Here is a 12822-nt window from a genome sequence, read left to right on the forward strand (position 1 = left end):
CAAGATGAGGGTCAGGGAGACTGAAGAGGCCAAGAAACCTGAACATCCTGCCTCAGAGGCTAAGTCCTTAGGCGGCAGGCACTCCATCCATCTGTGTTAAGCTGCCTGCCCTGCATTGCTGCCCCAAGCACACCATTTCCAGCCATAGGTGCTCCCCTGCTTTCCCCAGCACACAGCCTCACACACATAGGTCACCAAGCACTGGTGGCTTGGGTACCACTAGGAGATTAGGATCCTAGTTTGACTTCTCCCATACTCCTCTCCACATTATAATTTGGAATACGGCATTCTAACCTAAAACTTAAACTTATAAATAATTAAACTTAATATGCATGAATTGACTTGTGTCCCCCAAAAAGATATGTTGGAGTCCTAACCCCCAGTTCTTATGAACATGACCATATTTGGAAATACGGTCTTTGCAATGTAATCAAGATGTCATTCTGGAGTAGGGTGGGCCCTGATCCAATGACTGGTGCCCTTAAAAATAGATGCAAATTTGGACAGAGAGACACACGGGGGAGAAAGCATTGTGAAGACAGAGAGAGAGATTGGATTGATGAACACCAAGAACTGCCAGCCACCATGGGATTAACTGGAAGAGACAAGGAACCATCTTCCCCTAGGGCCTTCAGAGAGTATGGCCCTGCAGACATCTTGATTTCAGACTTGTAGGCTCCAAACTGAGAGAATAAATTTGTTAGAAGCCACCCGATTTGTGGTGGTTTGCTGTGGCAGCCCTAGGAAACTAATGTAATGCACCAGAAACATATGCTCAATTAACCCTTGCCACCACCCTGGGAGGTAGGAAATATTACTATCCCCATCCCCTGGGGACAACTTCAAATGTGTCTAAGTAGGTGGAGAGCCAGCCTTTTAACCTGGGCCACCTGAATCACAGGCCATGTTCTTAACCAGGAGATCAAACTTCCCCCTTCTGCTGTTTGGATAAAACAACAGCCCCTTCCTAAGCTTGAAAGTTGATAGAACCCACTAGAATGGCTACAATAAATAAAACAGACAATAACAAGTGTTGAGGAGGGTGTGCGGAAATCAGAACCCTCATAAACTTCTGGTGGTGATGTTAAATGGTGCTGCCACTTTGGAAACAGTCTGGTAGTTTCTCAAATGGTTAAACATAGTTACCACATGATCCAGTAATTCCACTCCTAGGCATGTACACAAGGGAAATGAAAATGTATGTCCACACAAATGATTCATACGTGAATGTTCATAGTGACAATATTCGTAAGTGCCAAAAAGTGCTAGCAATTCACACATTCATCAACTGATGAATGGATAAATAGGCACACAATAGAATATTATTTGGCCATAAAAAAAGGATAAAGTGTTGAACATGCCACATCATGGATGAACCTCCAAAACATTATGCTAAGTGAAAGAAGCCAGATACAACAGACTACATAGTGTATGACTATGTAGGAAGTGCACAGAAAAGGCAAATTTATAGACAGAAAGCAGTTCAGTGGCCGCCTGGGCTGTGCTGGGGCTGGGAACGAGGGTTAATTGTAAATAAGAGATCTTATTGGGGGCGGGGGGGTGACTGTGTTCTGAAACTGATTTATGGTGATGGCTGCACCAGTCAGTAAAGTTTCTAAAAAAATCACAGAATTGTCTACTTGGAATGGATGAATTGTATGATATATAAAATAAAGCTATTTTTTTAAATTTTAGGTTTGAGGACCTATACAGATCAAGAGTCAGCCACCTTAGACTATTTTGTTATTTTAGAGCAGAGTCGTGGCACTTGAGGTTTTTCAATGATAAAGTGCTTCACTTTATTTATCCAACTTTAGCTGCAGAAAAAAGCCAGAGTAACTTGGAGTTGAAACAGTGCAGGAGCCAAGATCAAACAATATTATTTGGACACTTAGGGGCTAGGAAGCCACTGCCCCCCTTCTCCGGAGCCTCTGAGAAGTCGATGAGGAACCAATGAAGTCGTGACATCTGTTCTTCCGCATCCTAACATCACCTCAGAGGCAGTCTTCAGCCTGGTGACAGTGACTCCTCTCTCAGCAGATCCAGCCTGGCTGCTGGAACTCCTCCGCCACTGCAGGCGGCCCACAGCATCCTTGGCGCTGCACTGCCTGAGAGCAGATCCAAAGAGGCACTGTGGTATAGTGGGTGGCTGAGCAGAGACACCGGACAGAGCACTCTCTGGAAATGCCTTTTCAAGTAGCCTTGCAGGGTATGCAAACCCTTCTCCTAATTCCCCAATATAATGTCCATGTCAGTGACTCCTCTTCTGGGAGGTCTGGAAGGCTTGAGTCGGACCCACCTATTCTCTTCTTGAGCTGGGTAACCGAAGGTGACGTGTTTGCCTGCCTCTCCAGATAGGACTTCGTCCTACTCCAGGGTAGTGAGTTGAAGAGGTTCTTGGCAGAAAACAGGCAGGGCGACAGATCCCATCTCTGCCTGGTCCTGGCTCGGTCAGGACTTCAGGCCCATCTTGGCCATCATCTCTTCGTAGACTGTCCACGCCATGGCTGCCATCAGAGTTCTGCGGAGGGCCCGGGGGACACCGCCTTGGAAGAAGCCACGCAGCCCATAATCCTAGGAGGAAAATGGAGGCCAAAACTCTGGGACTAAAGCAGCAATACACTTATATACCTGGCACGAGAGTGAGGATCTCTCTCTGCATTACCCCATTGTTAAGTCTTACTTTTTAGACTTTTATAAATAATGTTAAAACTACGAATACTGGGTCCAAGGAGGCAATAAACTAAAAAAAAATTTTTTTGGAGTAGTTGCTAAGCTTTATCTTTTTTTAGGCTTGCTCCATCCAGGGGAATTTATTTCTTAGCTGAAAATCTTACCATTTTCACATATACTGAAGACTCTCTTTTCAAACTTCATGATTTTAGGTATAGAGAATAAGGAAGCAGGCAACCTAAGCAGTGTGATGAGTATGATCCGACTCACAAATACTTGCTTATATCTAGGATAAGGCAGATACTTGCTGCAGATGCCTACTTGTTTCCTGTGCTACATACAAAAATTGAGTAGTACAGAAACATCTAAAGATCTAGGTGACAAATTTACTTTCAAAAAGAATATCTGATAACAGTACGTTTCCAAAGGGCTTACTCAGTGGCTTTTAAATAGCATTTTAGTGTACTTTACAATTACTGTACTTTTTATCTTCAATACCATCTGTCCATTTGCATTAGTGCGAACTCCTGGAAACAAAACAATGTGCTTGTGATTTTTTTCTGACTACATTTTCTCCTAGATCCTTGTTTAGGTTAAGGAGTCCTCCCAGATCTCCTGACTAGGTAGGTCTGGGGTAGAGCCCAACAATATGCATGTTTAACAAATATCACATGTTGTCCTAATGTCAGGCTCCCTCCCTAAACAAACAGAACCAAAACAACAACAATAACAAAAAATCCCACAACCATAGATTTTTAGCAGTGATTCTCAACCTTGGCAACACATTGGAATCACCAGGGAACTTAAAATACTGATGCCAGGGTTTCATCTCCCCCAGAGATTCTAATATGATAAGCCCAGGTTATGAGCTGGGAATCGGGATTGTTTTAAAAGCTTCCCAGGTGTTTCTACCATGTAAAGGATAAGAGCTACTGCCTGAGAGAGAAAGCCTTAACCACAATATGAACCAATATTTATTCTAAAGCCTTACTTTGAAAATGAGTGTCACTGCCTGGCCAATCCACTGAAATTTCATTGGGGAGAGCTGCATGTGAGTTTTGATAACATCTGCAGGTTGAGTTACCAGTGAGGCCAGAATCCCAGCAAATATCCCACAACTGAAATTTACAACGGGAACAAGGACTGCATCCAACTGGTCTGAAACAGGACAAAGGCAACATTCAGTTATAAATAAATCCCACATTCATCAGATATCCATGTCAAGTTGCCCACTAATTCTTCCTGAAAGCCAGAAGGGTCTGGATTCAAACAAGGCTAAGAATTCAAAATCTAAACTAATCAGTGTAAGTAGGATAATGGAAAAGTTCACCTTTTTACAACCATCAGCATAATTGACTCAGGCAAGAGTCATTCACTGATGCTAAAATATATGGATGAAAGGACAGGAAGTGTTATATAGATTTATATATTCAAAGTATCTCGCCACAGAGATACTTAGAAATTACAAAAGAACAAACAATTGAGTTTTCAGTGGAGACACCATTTTTATAGTGATAAAAAGTTAACATCACCCACAGTGTGTCAAACGGATGTCATGAGCTTCCTGATATAAGGCACTGAAGACACAACCTCAGTTATGTGCTCCTCTTGCTAGAAAGGTATAAATGAATCTAGTTGAAAGGAAACATCAGGGAAACCCACACTGAGGTTATATAACTGGCTTATACTCTTGAAAATAAAAAATAAAAATTGCTACAAAATACATTATTGGGAAAATTGGAGAAATCAAGACTATACATGAAAGAACTATCGATGGTTATACAAGAATGCATTTGTTCTTAAGAAGTACACACTGATGTATTTAAGGGTAAAGAGGCATCATGTCTGCAACTTATTCTTAAATGGTTTGAGGAAAACAATTATACAATAGAAAGAGAATAATGAGCTATGGAGTTATAGGTACTATTCTTGTGGCTTTTTTGGTAAGCATAAAATGATTTCTAAATACCAAATTAAAAAAAATTTTTAGGATGGATGAAGAAGTTAAAAATGTATATCCAAGCCCTCTTATTGCCTTAACTTTCTCCTGTAAGGTAAGGCTGTGACCTGTAGTGTCACACCTTCTGGCACCTGGGGAGAAGCAGCAAATCTCCCAAACCACTCCAACTGACACCACTGTCTTGGGGGTGGCATTCTGGCTTTCCCAATTAAACAACTTTGGTTGCAATTCCTTGCTCACATTATCCATAGACGCCTTACTGAATGCAGGTTCACTTTATAGGATGTGTTTCTATCAATGCCTGGCTCTGCTTGGGTGGATGTTTACTGCCTGTCGATTTTGCCCATGTCTTGACAACACGAGCTTTCTGGAAGCGTGGGCCTGCCAGAATGCTAGGGGTTTGGCATCTTTCTCTCCAACCGAAAGGAGGGCTCAAAACAATGTTAGCCAAGAGCACAGCAAGGGACATGAAAATATTTTTCTTCTAGCTCCTAAGCCATTGGATTTCCCAAACTTGTCTGATAAGAATCACAACAAGTGCTTCTTGAAAAATACAGTCTCTGAGGTCTTACCCCAAAGCTTCTGATTTAGGATGCCTTGGGTAGGACCCAGATCAGGCAAATGTGGGAAGTATTGCTGCAAAACCTATGCAAAATGAGCTTTATCCTACCCTCTCCCCGACTCAAGAATTACATACTATCAGTAGTCTGCCTTAGGAAGCTATAAACTCAAAAGGGCAGGGACCATGTCTTCATGGCCGCCCTCGCATCCCAGCACCGGGTCCCATGCCTGACACAATGCAGATATGGCTCGGTTTCTAAAACTAGGATAAGAATCTGGAGCTGCTAAGAACAACGAATAGTCTCCTATCTCAGAGAAAGTGATGAGGATGTGATCTCTCAAGGGATATCTCTTCCCACCACACCTTCCTTTACCCGTACCATGAAGCACAATGTTTTTGGTCTGGTTGTAAAACATCAAGTAGATTCCGGAAAAGGGGGCATCACGAAGGAGTGTTGCTGTCAGGCCACTGAAGAGACCCCGGTACCCCTCGCTGTGACAGATGCTCCTCAGGGCCGCGTAGATGCTCTCATAGCTGTACCGCCCGCTCTGCAAAGGAAGCACAGAACCAATGGCTGGCACAGTGGCCCTGGGTTTGCGCACTGAACGAAGCCATCCTCAGGGTGCATTACCGGAGCCCTGGCGGCTCTGGTTTGCATGTGCTTGGCCTGACTACACAGATGAGTTCTCCGACCACATCAACCCTGTGTTAGGTTATAAATCGGGAGGTGGCATCAGTGACCACTTGACTCAAGAGCCCGGTGTCTCCGGTTGCCCACTCACCTCGTACCGTGTCTTGATCACAGTGATGGGTGACATGCAGACCCCCGCGACAGAGCGGGAGCCCACCCCCAGTATGACTGACTCCAGGGCAGTGGGGGGATGGCCTCGCAGGAAGTACTGCTTCAAAGAGTAGAGAGTGCCAAAGTAGATTCCAATGCCAGGGACGCACCTCACGATGGACTGCAGAACAAGTCGGAGGGAGGAACGGAATCAAACACCAACATGTAAGATCCTGTCTGAGCTGGATTTCCCCAAAGAAGACCCAGGATTTGCATGCAAGGAGTCGATTTAAGGTGTGGAGGGAACACCAATGGGAGAGTAGGGAAATGAGATGGGAGAGAAGGCAGCCAACAAAGAGTGTGTCATCTCATCAGTTATTGCCATGGGCAACGGAATCCCTCTGGGGAACTCTGGGAATCAGTATCCTAGGTTACCCTGCCACCTGAGGAAGGGAGGGAAGTTTTAAACATCAGCTCTCGTCTTTCATTGGTTAAGGGCTGCTGCGGGGTTGGGGTGAGCGTGAATTCCCTGCCATTTCCAGCAAAGTGAGTTCCTAAGGCCAGAAAAAGCTGTCTAGGCAAAGAAATGCAGGTGTGGGGGCACTGGAGGGGTAAGGGCAAGGTCTGTTGACAGGTGGGGCGCCAGCTGCCTCTGCTCTAGGACTTCATGCTGCACTAAGAAGTCGTGCCCAGGATGCACAGGTGTGCTATTCCCAGGGCCCTCAAATGGAAGCCAGCGACAGTGAGAGGGACGGACAGGAAGACCAGAAAGGCCCTCCCACCGCCTCCAACCTCACGTACCCTTAAAAGAGAGGAGGTGTGAGGTGGATGAGAGACGGCTAGTTATTAAAGGAGGGGGTACAAGACAAGACCCAAAAGGCAGCTTACGGGGGACATCCCTTTCCAGAGGCCAAAAAGACTCTCCGTGCGAACCACATTCAAGAGCAGAGCCAACATCCCAACACGTCTGGATCTGAAGGCAGACAAAACGGAGGCAAGGAAGGAAAAATCACTTAGACCACATCCCTGTGAAAGAACTCCCCACTCACAGACTTCTCTGTATGGACTCCTTTCTAGAACACTTAAGAATCTCTAAAAGGCACCCTGGAGTTACTGAGTTCCTATGCGTTCATGATGTGGCAGGTGCATGATTCTTTGTCCATTCACACTGCAAGCAATGGGATAACTTCTCATTTTACATACACTCTGTGCACTTCCCACAGGGCTGAGCCCAATAGGGGACACACAAGATACACTCAATACCTATCTTATTTCCAGAAAACCACCCACTGCTTGTGCCAGGCAGCACAGTTATGACATTACAGGCTGGCACAGTAAAATGCAAACGTCACCAAGGCAGATCCCAGGAAGCTACTCAGGGAAGGACCCCACTTAATTAAGAGTATATATAAAACACATGAAAGCTCGGCCTGGCCTGTGTTTCTCTTTGCTCATCCAACAGAATGGAAGTTGACTGAACACAGTAAAGATGCGCCAGTGTCTGAGAGAAGTTGTTGAAACCAGGTCCTCAGTGAAAAGGGGGGGAGGGGGCGGGGGAACGGGGCAGCAGGCCTTACCCATGGGCTGAGGGCTGAAGGGTCTGCAGGCGTGTTTTGAGGAGATCCAGGGGTTGGAAAAGGAGGGTAGAGCAGGTCCCACTGATGGAGCCACACAGGAAAGCTTTGATCACGGGCTGCAACTGCAGGGCAAGAGAACAGTGTGTCAGCAGCTTTGTCCCAGCCTTCGTCACACAGGGACCAGTCAGTTCTCTGTAAGGATCTCTTAGAAACTCGCCTGGTGGCACCCTGTATTAGCGTCAGACTTCACAGAAGGGAAAAGCATAGCCAGGAACGAACAGTGTTGGAATGTTATTGAGAACACAGTATACTCCAAGAGGTAGCTCTCTGGTCTTACTGATAACAACTTTAGTAATTACTGATAATTAAAAACTTATGGATAACTTTGCTCCTACTGAGCAACATAGTAATTTCCATCTGTGAATTATGCCACTGACCACACCTCCCTACTTGTCTTGACGATAAGTTATAGGCCAACTCCTTCTCGTCACAGAAGCAAAAATCAGTTGAACAGTGTTTTAACTCAGAACTGCTGGTTTCAGGTTCCCTTGGTTGTAGGGCCTGCAGGCTATTTACAGGAGTAAGACAAAGGAAGTGAAACCATAAGTGAGCAGGTACAATGTGAAACGTCTGTGCCACTTCCTGTAAAACCCATGCATTTCCTTAATGTAAAACTTTCCCCGTCATATACCCATTCGTCTCACCGGGACCTAAACAGATCGCAGGGGCACCACAAGGCCAGCAGCCACTCCTGGGTTTGCTGGCTGTCCTCTAAGCCGGGAGAGTCACACACACTGTCTAATCGAGAGGCGGCATCCAGGAGGGCAGGACTGCCTCGCAGACTGACTGTGTTTCCCCCAAGCGCACTCCAGAGGCCCCACAGCACGCCCCGGAATCCAGACGCAATCAAATGGTTGTGAAAACACACTTTTAAAAATCCAAGCAGGAAACAAATGTCCTCTTTTCCAAAGGAGACACTTGGCAAACTCCATCCAAAGATCGTCTCTCTTCTCATTAAATGGCATTTGCACTATTACTTTTTAATAAATGGCATACTATAGTCCTAAAATGCTATTAAGATGAAGTTGCCTGTTATACACGTCAAAAAAAGTACCTACCCGGAACCAAAATGTTTGTAATCTGTGGTATTTGTTTCACAGAGAAGAGAGATTATTCCACGTTTCACCAAAAGAGCAAGTCTCAATTTATAACTGGAATTCCTTAAAAGGACTTAATAAGTTCAGATAATAAATACTGGAGCTTATAACCACGTTCAAATAGCCTTCCAAGCATCAAAGGTAAGACCACTAGTACAACCAAGCCAGATGGGAACAGCTTCATCAGATGTGTGTCCTGCTCCTTTTGCTAACCCATATTCCCACGAATTTTGTTTCTCAGCCTCATCCGAACCTTTGTGGCATCAGTGAGCCTCTCTTCCCTGCATACTCAGCCTCTTACTTCCACTGACATCTTCTCCTTTGTCTGGAACAAGCTTGAAAGCCCCCCATATTTCCAACCTGATGCCACATCATCTCCACTCCCTCTTCACTAGCCACCCTTCAGGTTCCCCAGTCTGCCATCCAGGTAAAGCCCCTCCACTAAAGCTGCCTCACCAAGGACCTGCCATATCCCAGGACCCCTTTCCCATCTGTGGCCTTCTCTTACTTGGCCTCTCTGGTGCATTTGAAACAGCTGATCGCCGCTCCTCTCTTTGTGGTTTCTGGCTGCCCTTCTAAGCCTCCTTTCCCCAGCCACAGATGTTGCTGTTCCTCTTATCTCCCCGTAGCTGCGGCCTCTCAGGGCACCCTCATCTCCACACCACACCATGCTCGACGCACACATGCCGGCAACGCCCACACCTCCAGCCCACTTCAGCCTCTCTCCCGAGTCCACTGTCCCCATGCTTCCCCCACCTCCCCTCGAATGGCCTGTAGGCATCTCAAACTCAACATCCCCTAATGGAAACTCTGTCCACGGTTCTCCACACGCTTGCCTCTCCTTCATGTCCCAGCAGGACATTTGGGAGACAAATAAGACTCCTTGGTCTACCTACTGTTTCATGACCAACTCCTACTGATGACCCCTCATTCCTCCCAGAGCCTGACCCCCACTGATCCATCCTAGTGATCTCCTTGGGGGTCTCCAGCCTCAGCAGTGCCAACCCCCGCTACCAGAGCAGCCTAGGGTGAGGCATCCATATACAGCACCTCGAAATCTCACAATGCTCGTAAGAGCTAGATGTTCAAACCCATTTTCCAGATGAAACTGGAGCTCACAGGGATGACAATGTATCCTAAGTCACAGGGTTTGAAGCTATTGGCTAAGACTCAAAGTTCATGCTTTTTTTCACCATTCCTCCCAGTCTAAGTGACAGCCCAGGGCACTTCCCAGGCAGCTCAGCAGCGTTCTGCTGTTGGCTGTTGACCACCACCAGCTCCTTCTGGAAATGTGCTCTGCCTCTGGCTTCCGGGATTAACACTGTCCTGATCTTCCTCCCACTTCCCCGGCCTCTCTGCTTTCACATGCAGAGCCTCTTCTTTTCCACCCTTCTGTCCACACTTGCAAGCTGTCTTCTGCAGACTCCCATATCCACTTAATCCGACGTCCCACAGGCACCGTGGGTTGACATTTCCAAACCTGAACTCATCTTTCTTCCTCACCCCCCATGTGCCCCTCCTCCAGGGCACTCCATCCCAATGAACACCCTGCCATTGATCTACCCTAACCCCACACTCGCGTTCAGTGCTCCTCTTCAGTGCTTCCACGGCACCAGAGCCCACCTGCCTTATGACTGAGGGTCAAGGACAGAGGAGGCCTGGACTGTCCTGTTCATGGTGGTTCCTCCAGCACTGACCACGGAGCCTGGTCCACAGCAGGTGCTCAACAATCAAGAATGAATGTATCAGGGACTTCCCTGGTGGCGCAGTGGTTAAGAATCCGCCTGCCAATGCAGGGGACACGGGTTCGAGCCCTGGTCCAGGAAGATCCCACATGCCGCGGAGCAGCTAAGCCCACGCACCACAACTACTGAAGCCCGCGCGCGTAGAGGTCCTGCTCTGCAACAAGAGAAGCCACCGCAGTGAGAAGCCCGCTCATTACAACGAAGAGTACCCCCGCTTGCCTCAACTAGAGAAAGCCCTCGCACAGCAACGAAGACCCAACGCAGCCAAAAATAAATTAAAAAAAAAAAAAAAAAAGAATGAACGAATCACTTCATCTAACAGGAAATCTGCACATGGCTCTCCCTTGAGCACAATTCCACAGGATAAAGCTTAGAGGGCCCTGCAGGCCACATCCCTGGACAGGAGACTCTCCCCTGGCTCCCCCCAGCCCTTTACTCCAGTAAGGCTGTAGGAATGGCCTGCAGTTACAGCTTCTAAGCAGTTCTCTTTGGAGCTGCCTCTCTAACGCTCTCACAGGTTGTGTATGGAACTACTGTATACTGCTCCCCAACGCCCAACACACTGTCCTCCATTGCAGGAACTATTAATGTTTTTATTTTTACAGCACATTGCTTGAACATTTTATTGGCTAAATAAATATTTGTGGATACATGCATAGAGCCCATAACTTTTTTAACTTTGTAATTTTCCAGGTCCATTAGCATAGAACAGATGCAAAATATAAACCAGCAGTATAGACTAACCTCTGATAGTTAAAAACAAAACAAAACAGGTAACATAATTGTTTTAAAAAAATAGAATTTACACTTTTCATTTTTAAGATATTGTCAATGGTGGATGGCATACCCTTTAAGGCATGCTTGATTTTTTTTCCTAAACAGCCCAAATTTATTCAAGGTAAATAAAACGAATAATACAGCTGGCTTTTTTGTTTATTTGTTTGTTTTTTGTTTTTTGAGGGGGGGTAGGGCAAAAACAACCAAACAATGATACATAGATACATAAAGGCAATAAGCAGACTTGAATAGTTAGCAAACAGGTTCCACAAGCCACTCCTACTCCCCTTTAAAAAAAACTATATCCTAAATCCAATTCAGATCTCCAGGCCAGAGCTGGAGGACCCAAAAAGAAATACGTTAAGCACATGTTATAAGATGTAAACGTAGAGCGGTCCCCGCCTCCACCTTTGTTAAAGATAAAAAACAAAACAAAAAACCCCACACCCCTGTCCTGTCCCCGGCGCAGGTGGGCCATGACCTTGACCTCAGGGAGAAAAGTAGCCACGGCCAACTGCCCCTCCCGGCCTAAAGCGAAGCCGCAACCCCGCCTCCACCCACCGCTAGCAGCAACTCAGCCAGACCATCCTCCTCGGCCCAGCCCAGCCTCCGCCTCCGCCTCCGCCTCCACCAATGGCAGCCCCGCGGCGCGAACATAGCAGCCAATCCAGGCGCGGGAGGGGCGTGGCCTCGTGGCGAGGGCAAACCGCCCTGGTTCCCGGGAGAGTCCACCTGGTCCAGCCCGCGAGCGCTGTGCAGCCCTAACCCACCTCGCTCGTGCAACGATCTCTCCTCAGGCTTAGCGTTATTGCCGGGCTTTGCAATGGTCCAAATATCTACCCAGGTGTCCTCCCACTCGTCATTCTAGGCATCCAACTCAAAGCAACGTCCCGTAGCGCTCGCACCTCTCTCTGGACCACGCGGGCACATTCCCCCCCGACACCGGCCAAGGCCCCGGCAATTCCGCCTACCTCTACCTAGATTACCAATACAGGAGCGAGACCTTTGCTTGCCTATCCCAAGGACTGGACTGCAACTTCTCTCCTTCCTCCCTCCCTCCCCTCTTTTAATCCCTTAGTCAAACTCCATCTCTGCCGCCACGTCCCCAACCAGTTATGCGCGCATCCCGGAGGCAGAAAAGGTTCCCCGAGGGCCGCTGACCCTCGGCAACCTTCCGAATTTCCCTCCCCGAGCCGGCAATGCCGGAACCCCTGCCTTCCCTTCCCCGCAGGTTACCATAAGCGTTTCCACCCTGTCTCCGACATCTTGAGGCTGCAGCAGCGCCGGGCGTGACTTCTGAATCATTTGAGGGGAGGCCTGCGACTGCACTGGGCCCGGGGTGCCGTCGGTGGGAGCTCAGGCCCGGCCCTGACGATTCTAGAGAAGACGACGCGATGACGGTAGCCGGGCGACGCGTTCTACCGCGCGGCTCCTCTGCAGTCTGCGCTGGTCGGGGGTCGGGACCTGCGCGCCCACCGCACGTGAGTGGCTCCAGGCGCCGCTCTTCACTAGCTCAGCCGACTGCGAGGCTCTGCTGCCCTGCCCATCCTGTCCCGTCGCCGTCTTCAGGACTTAAGAGTATTAGACAGG

The 12822-nt window shown here is 47.6% G+C and overlaps 1 protein-coding gene across 1 annotated transcript; it reads right to left on the reverse strand.

Moving 5' to 3' along the window:
- Window positions 1–2333: 2333 nt before the first annotated feature.
- On the reverse strand, window positions 2334–12798 carry SLC25A38 (solute carrier family 25 member 38). Its single transcript, XM_022563654.2, has 7 exons — window positions 12469–12798; window positions 7554–7675; window positions 6865–6949; window positions 5978–6157; window positions 5575–5743; window positions 3665–3831; window positions 2334–2574 (listed from the first exon to the last, which is right to left on the reverse strand). The coding sequence occupies exons 1-7, from the start codon at window positions 12535–12537 to the stop codon at window positions 2452–2454; spliced, it is 915 nt and encodes a 304-aa protein (XP_022419362.1). The 5' UTR covers window positions 12538–12798; the 3' UTR covers window positions 2334–2451.
- Between the last annotated feature and the right edge of the window lie 24 nt (window positions 12799–12822).

Source organism: Delphinapterus leucas, chromosome 10, assembly GCF_059928025.1.
Source record: "Delphinapterus leucas isolate spDelLeu-1000000601 "Yukka" chromosome 10, BTC_Dleu_Yukka2, whole genome shotgun sequence".
In the NCBI taxonomy this organism is placed as follows: Eukaryota; Metazoa; Chordata; class Mammalia; order Artiodactyla; family Monodontidae; genus Delphinapterus; species Delphinapterus leucas.

Bases quoted from the DNA above. Each gene is read 5' to 3' on its own strand.
- SLC25A38 (XM_022563654.2), bottom strand. From the start codon at position 12,537: ATGATTCAGAAGTCACGCCCGGCGCTGCTGCAGCCTCAAGATGTCGGA. The intron at 5,744-5,977 runs GTGAGTGGGCAA...CTTCCTTTGCAG, and splicing joins TGATCAAGACACGGTACGAG to AGCGGGCGGTACAGCTATGA. The intron at 3,832-5,574 runs GTACGGGTAAAG...GTCCTGTTTCAG, and splicing joins CAAAAACATTGTGCTTCATG to ACCAGTTGGATGCAGTCCTT.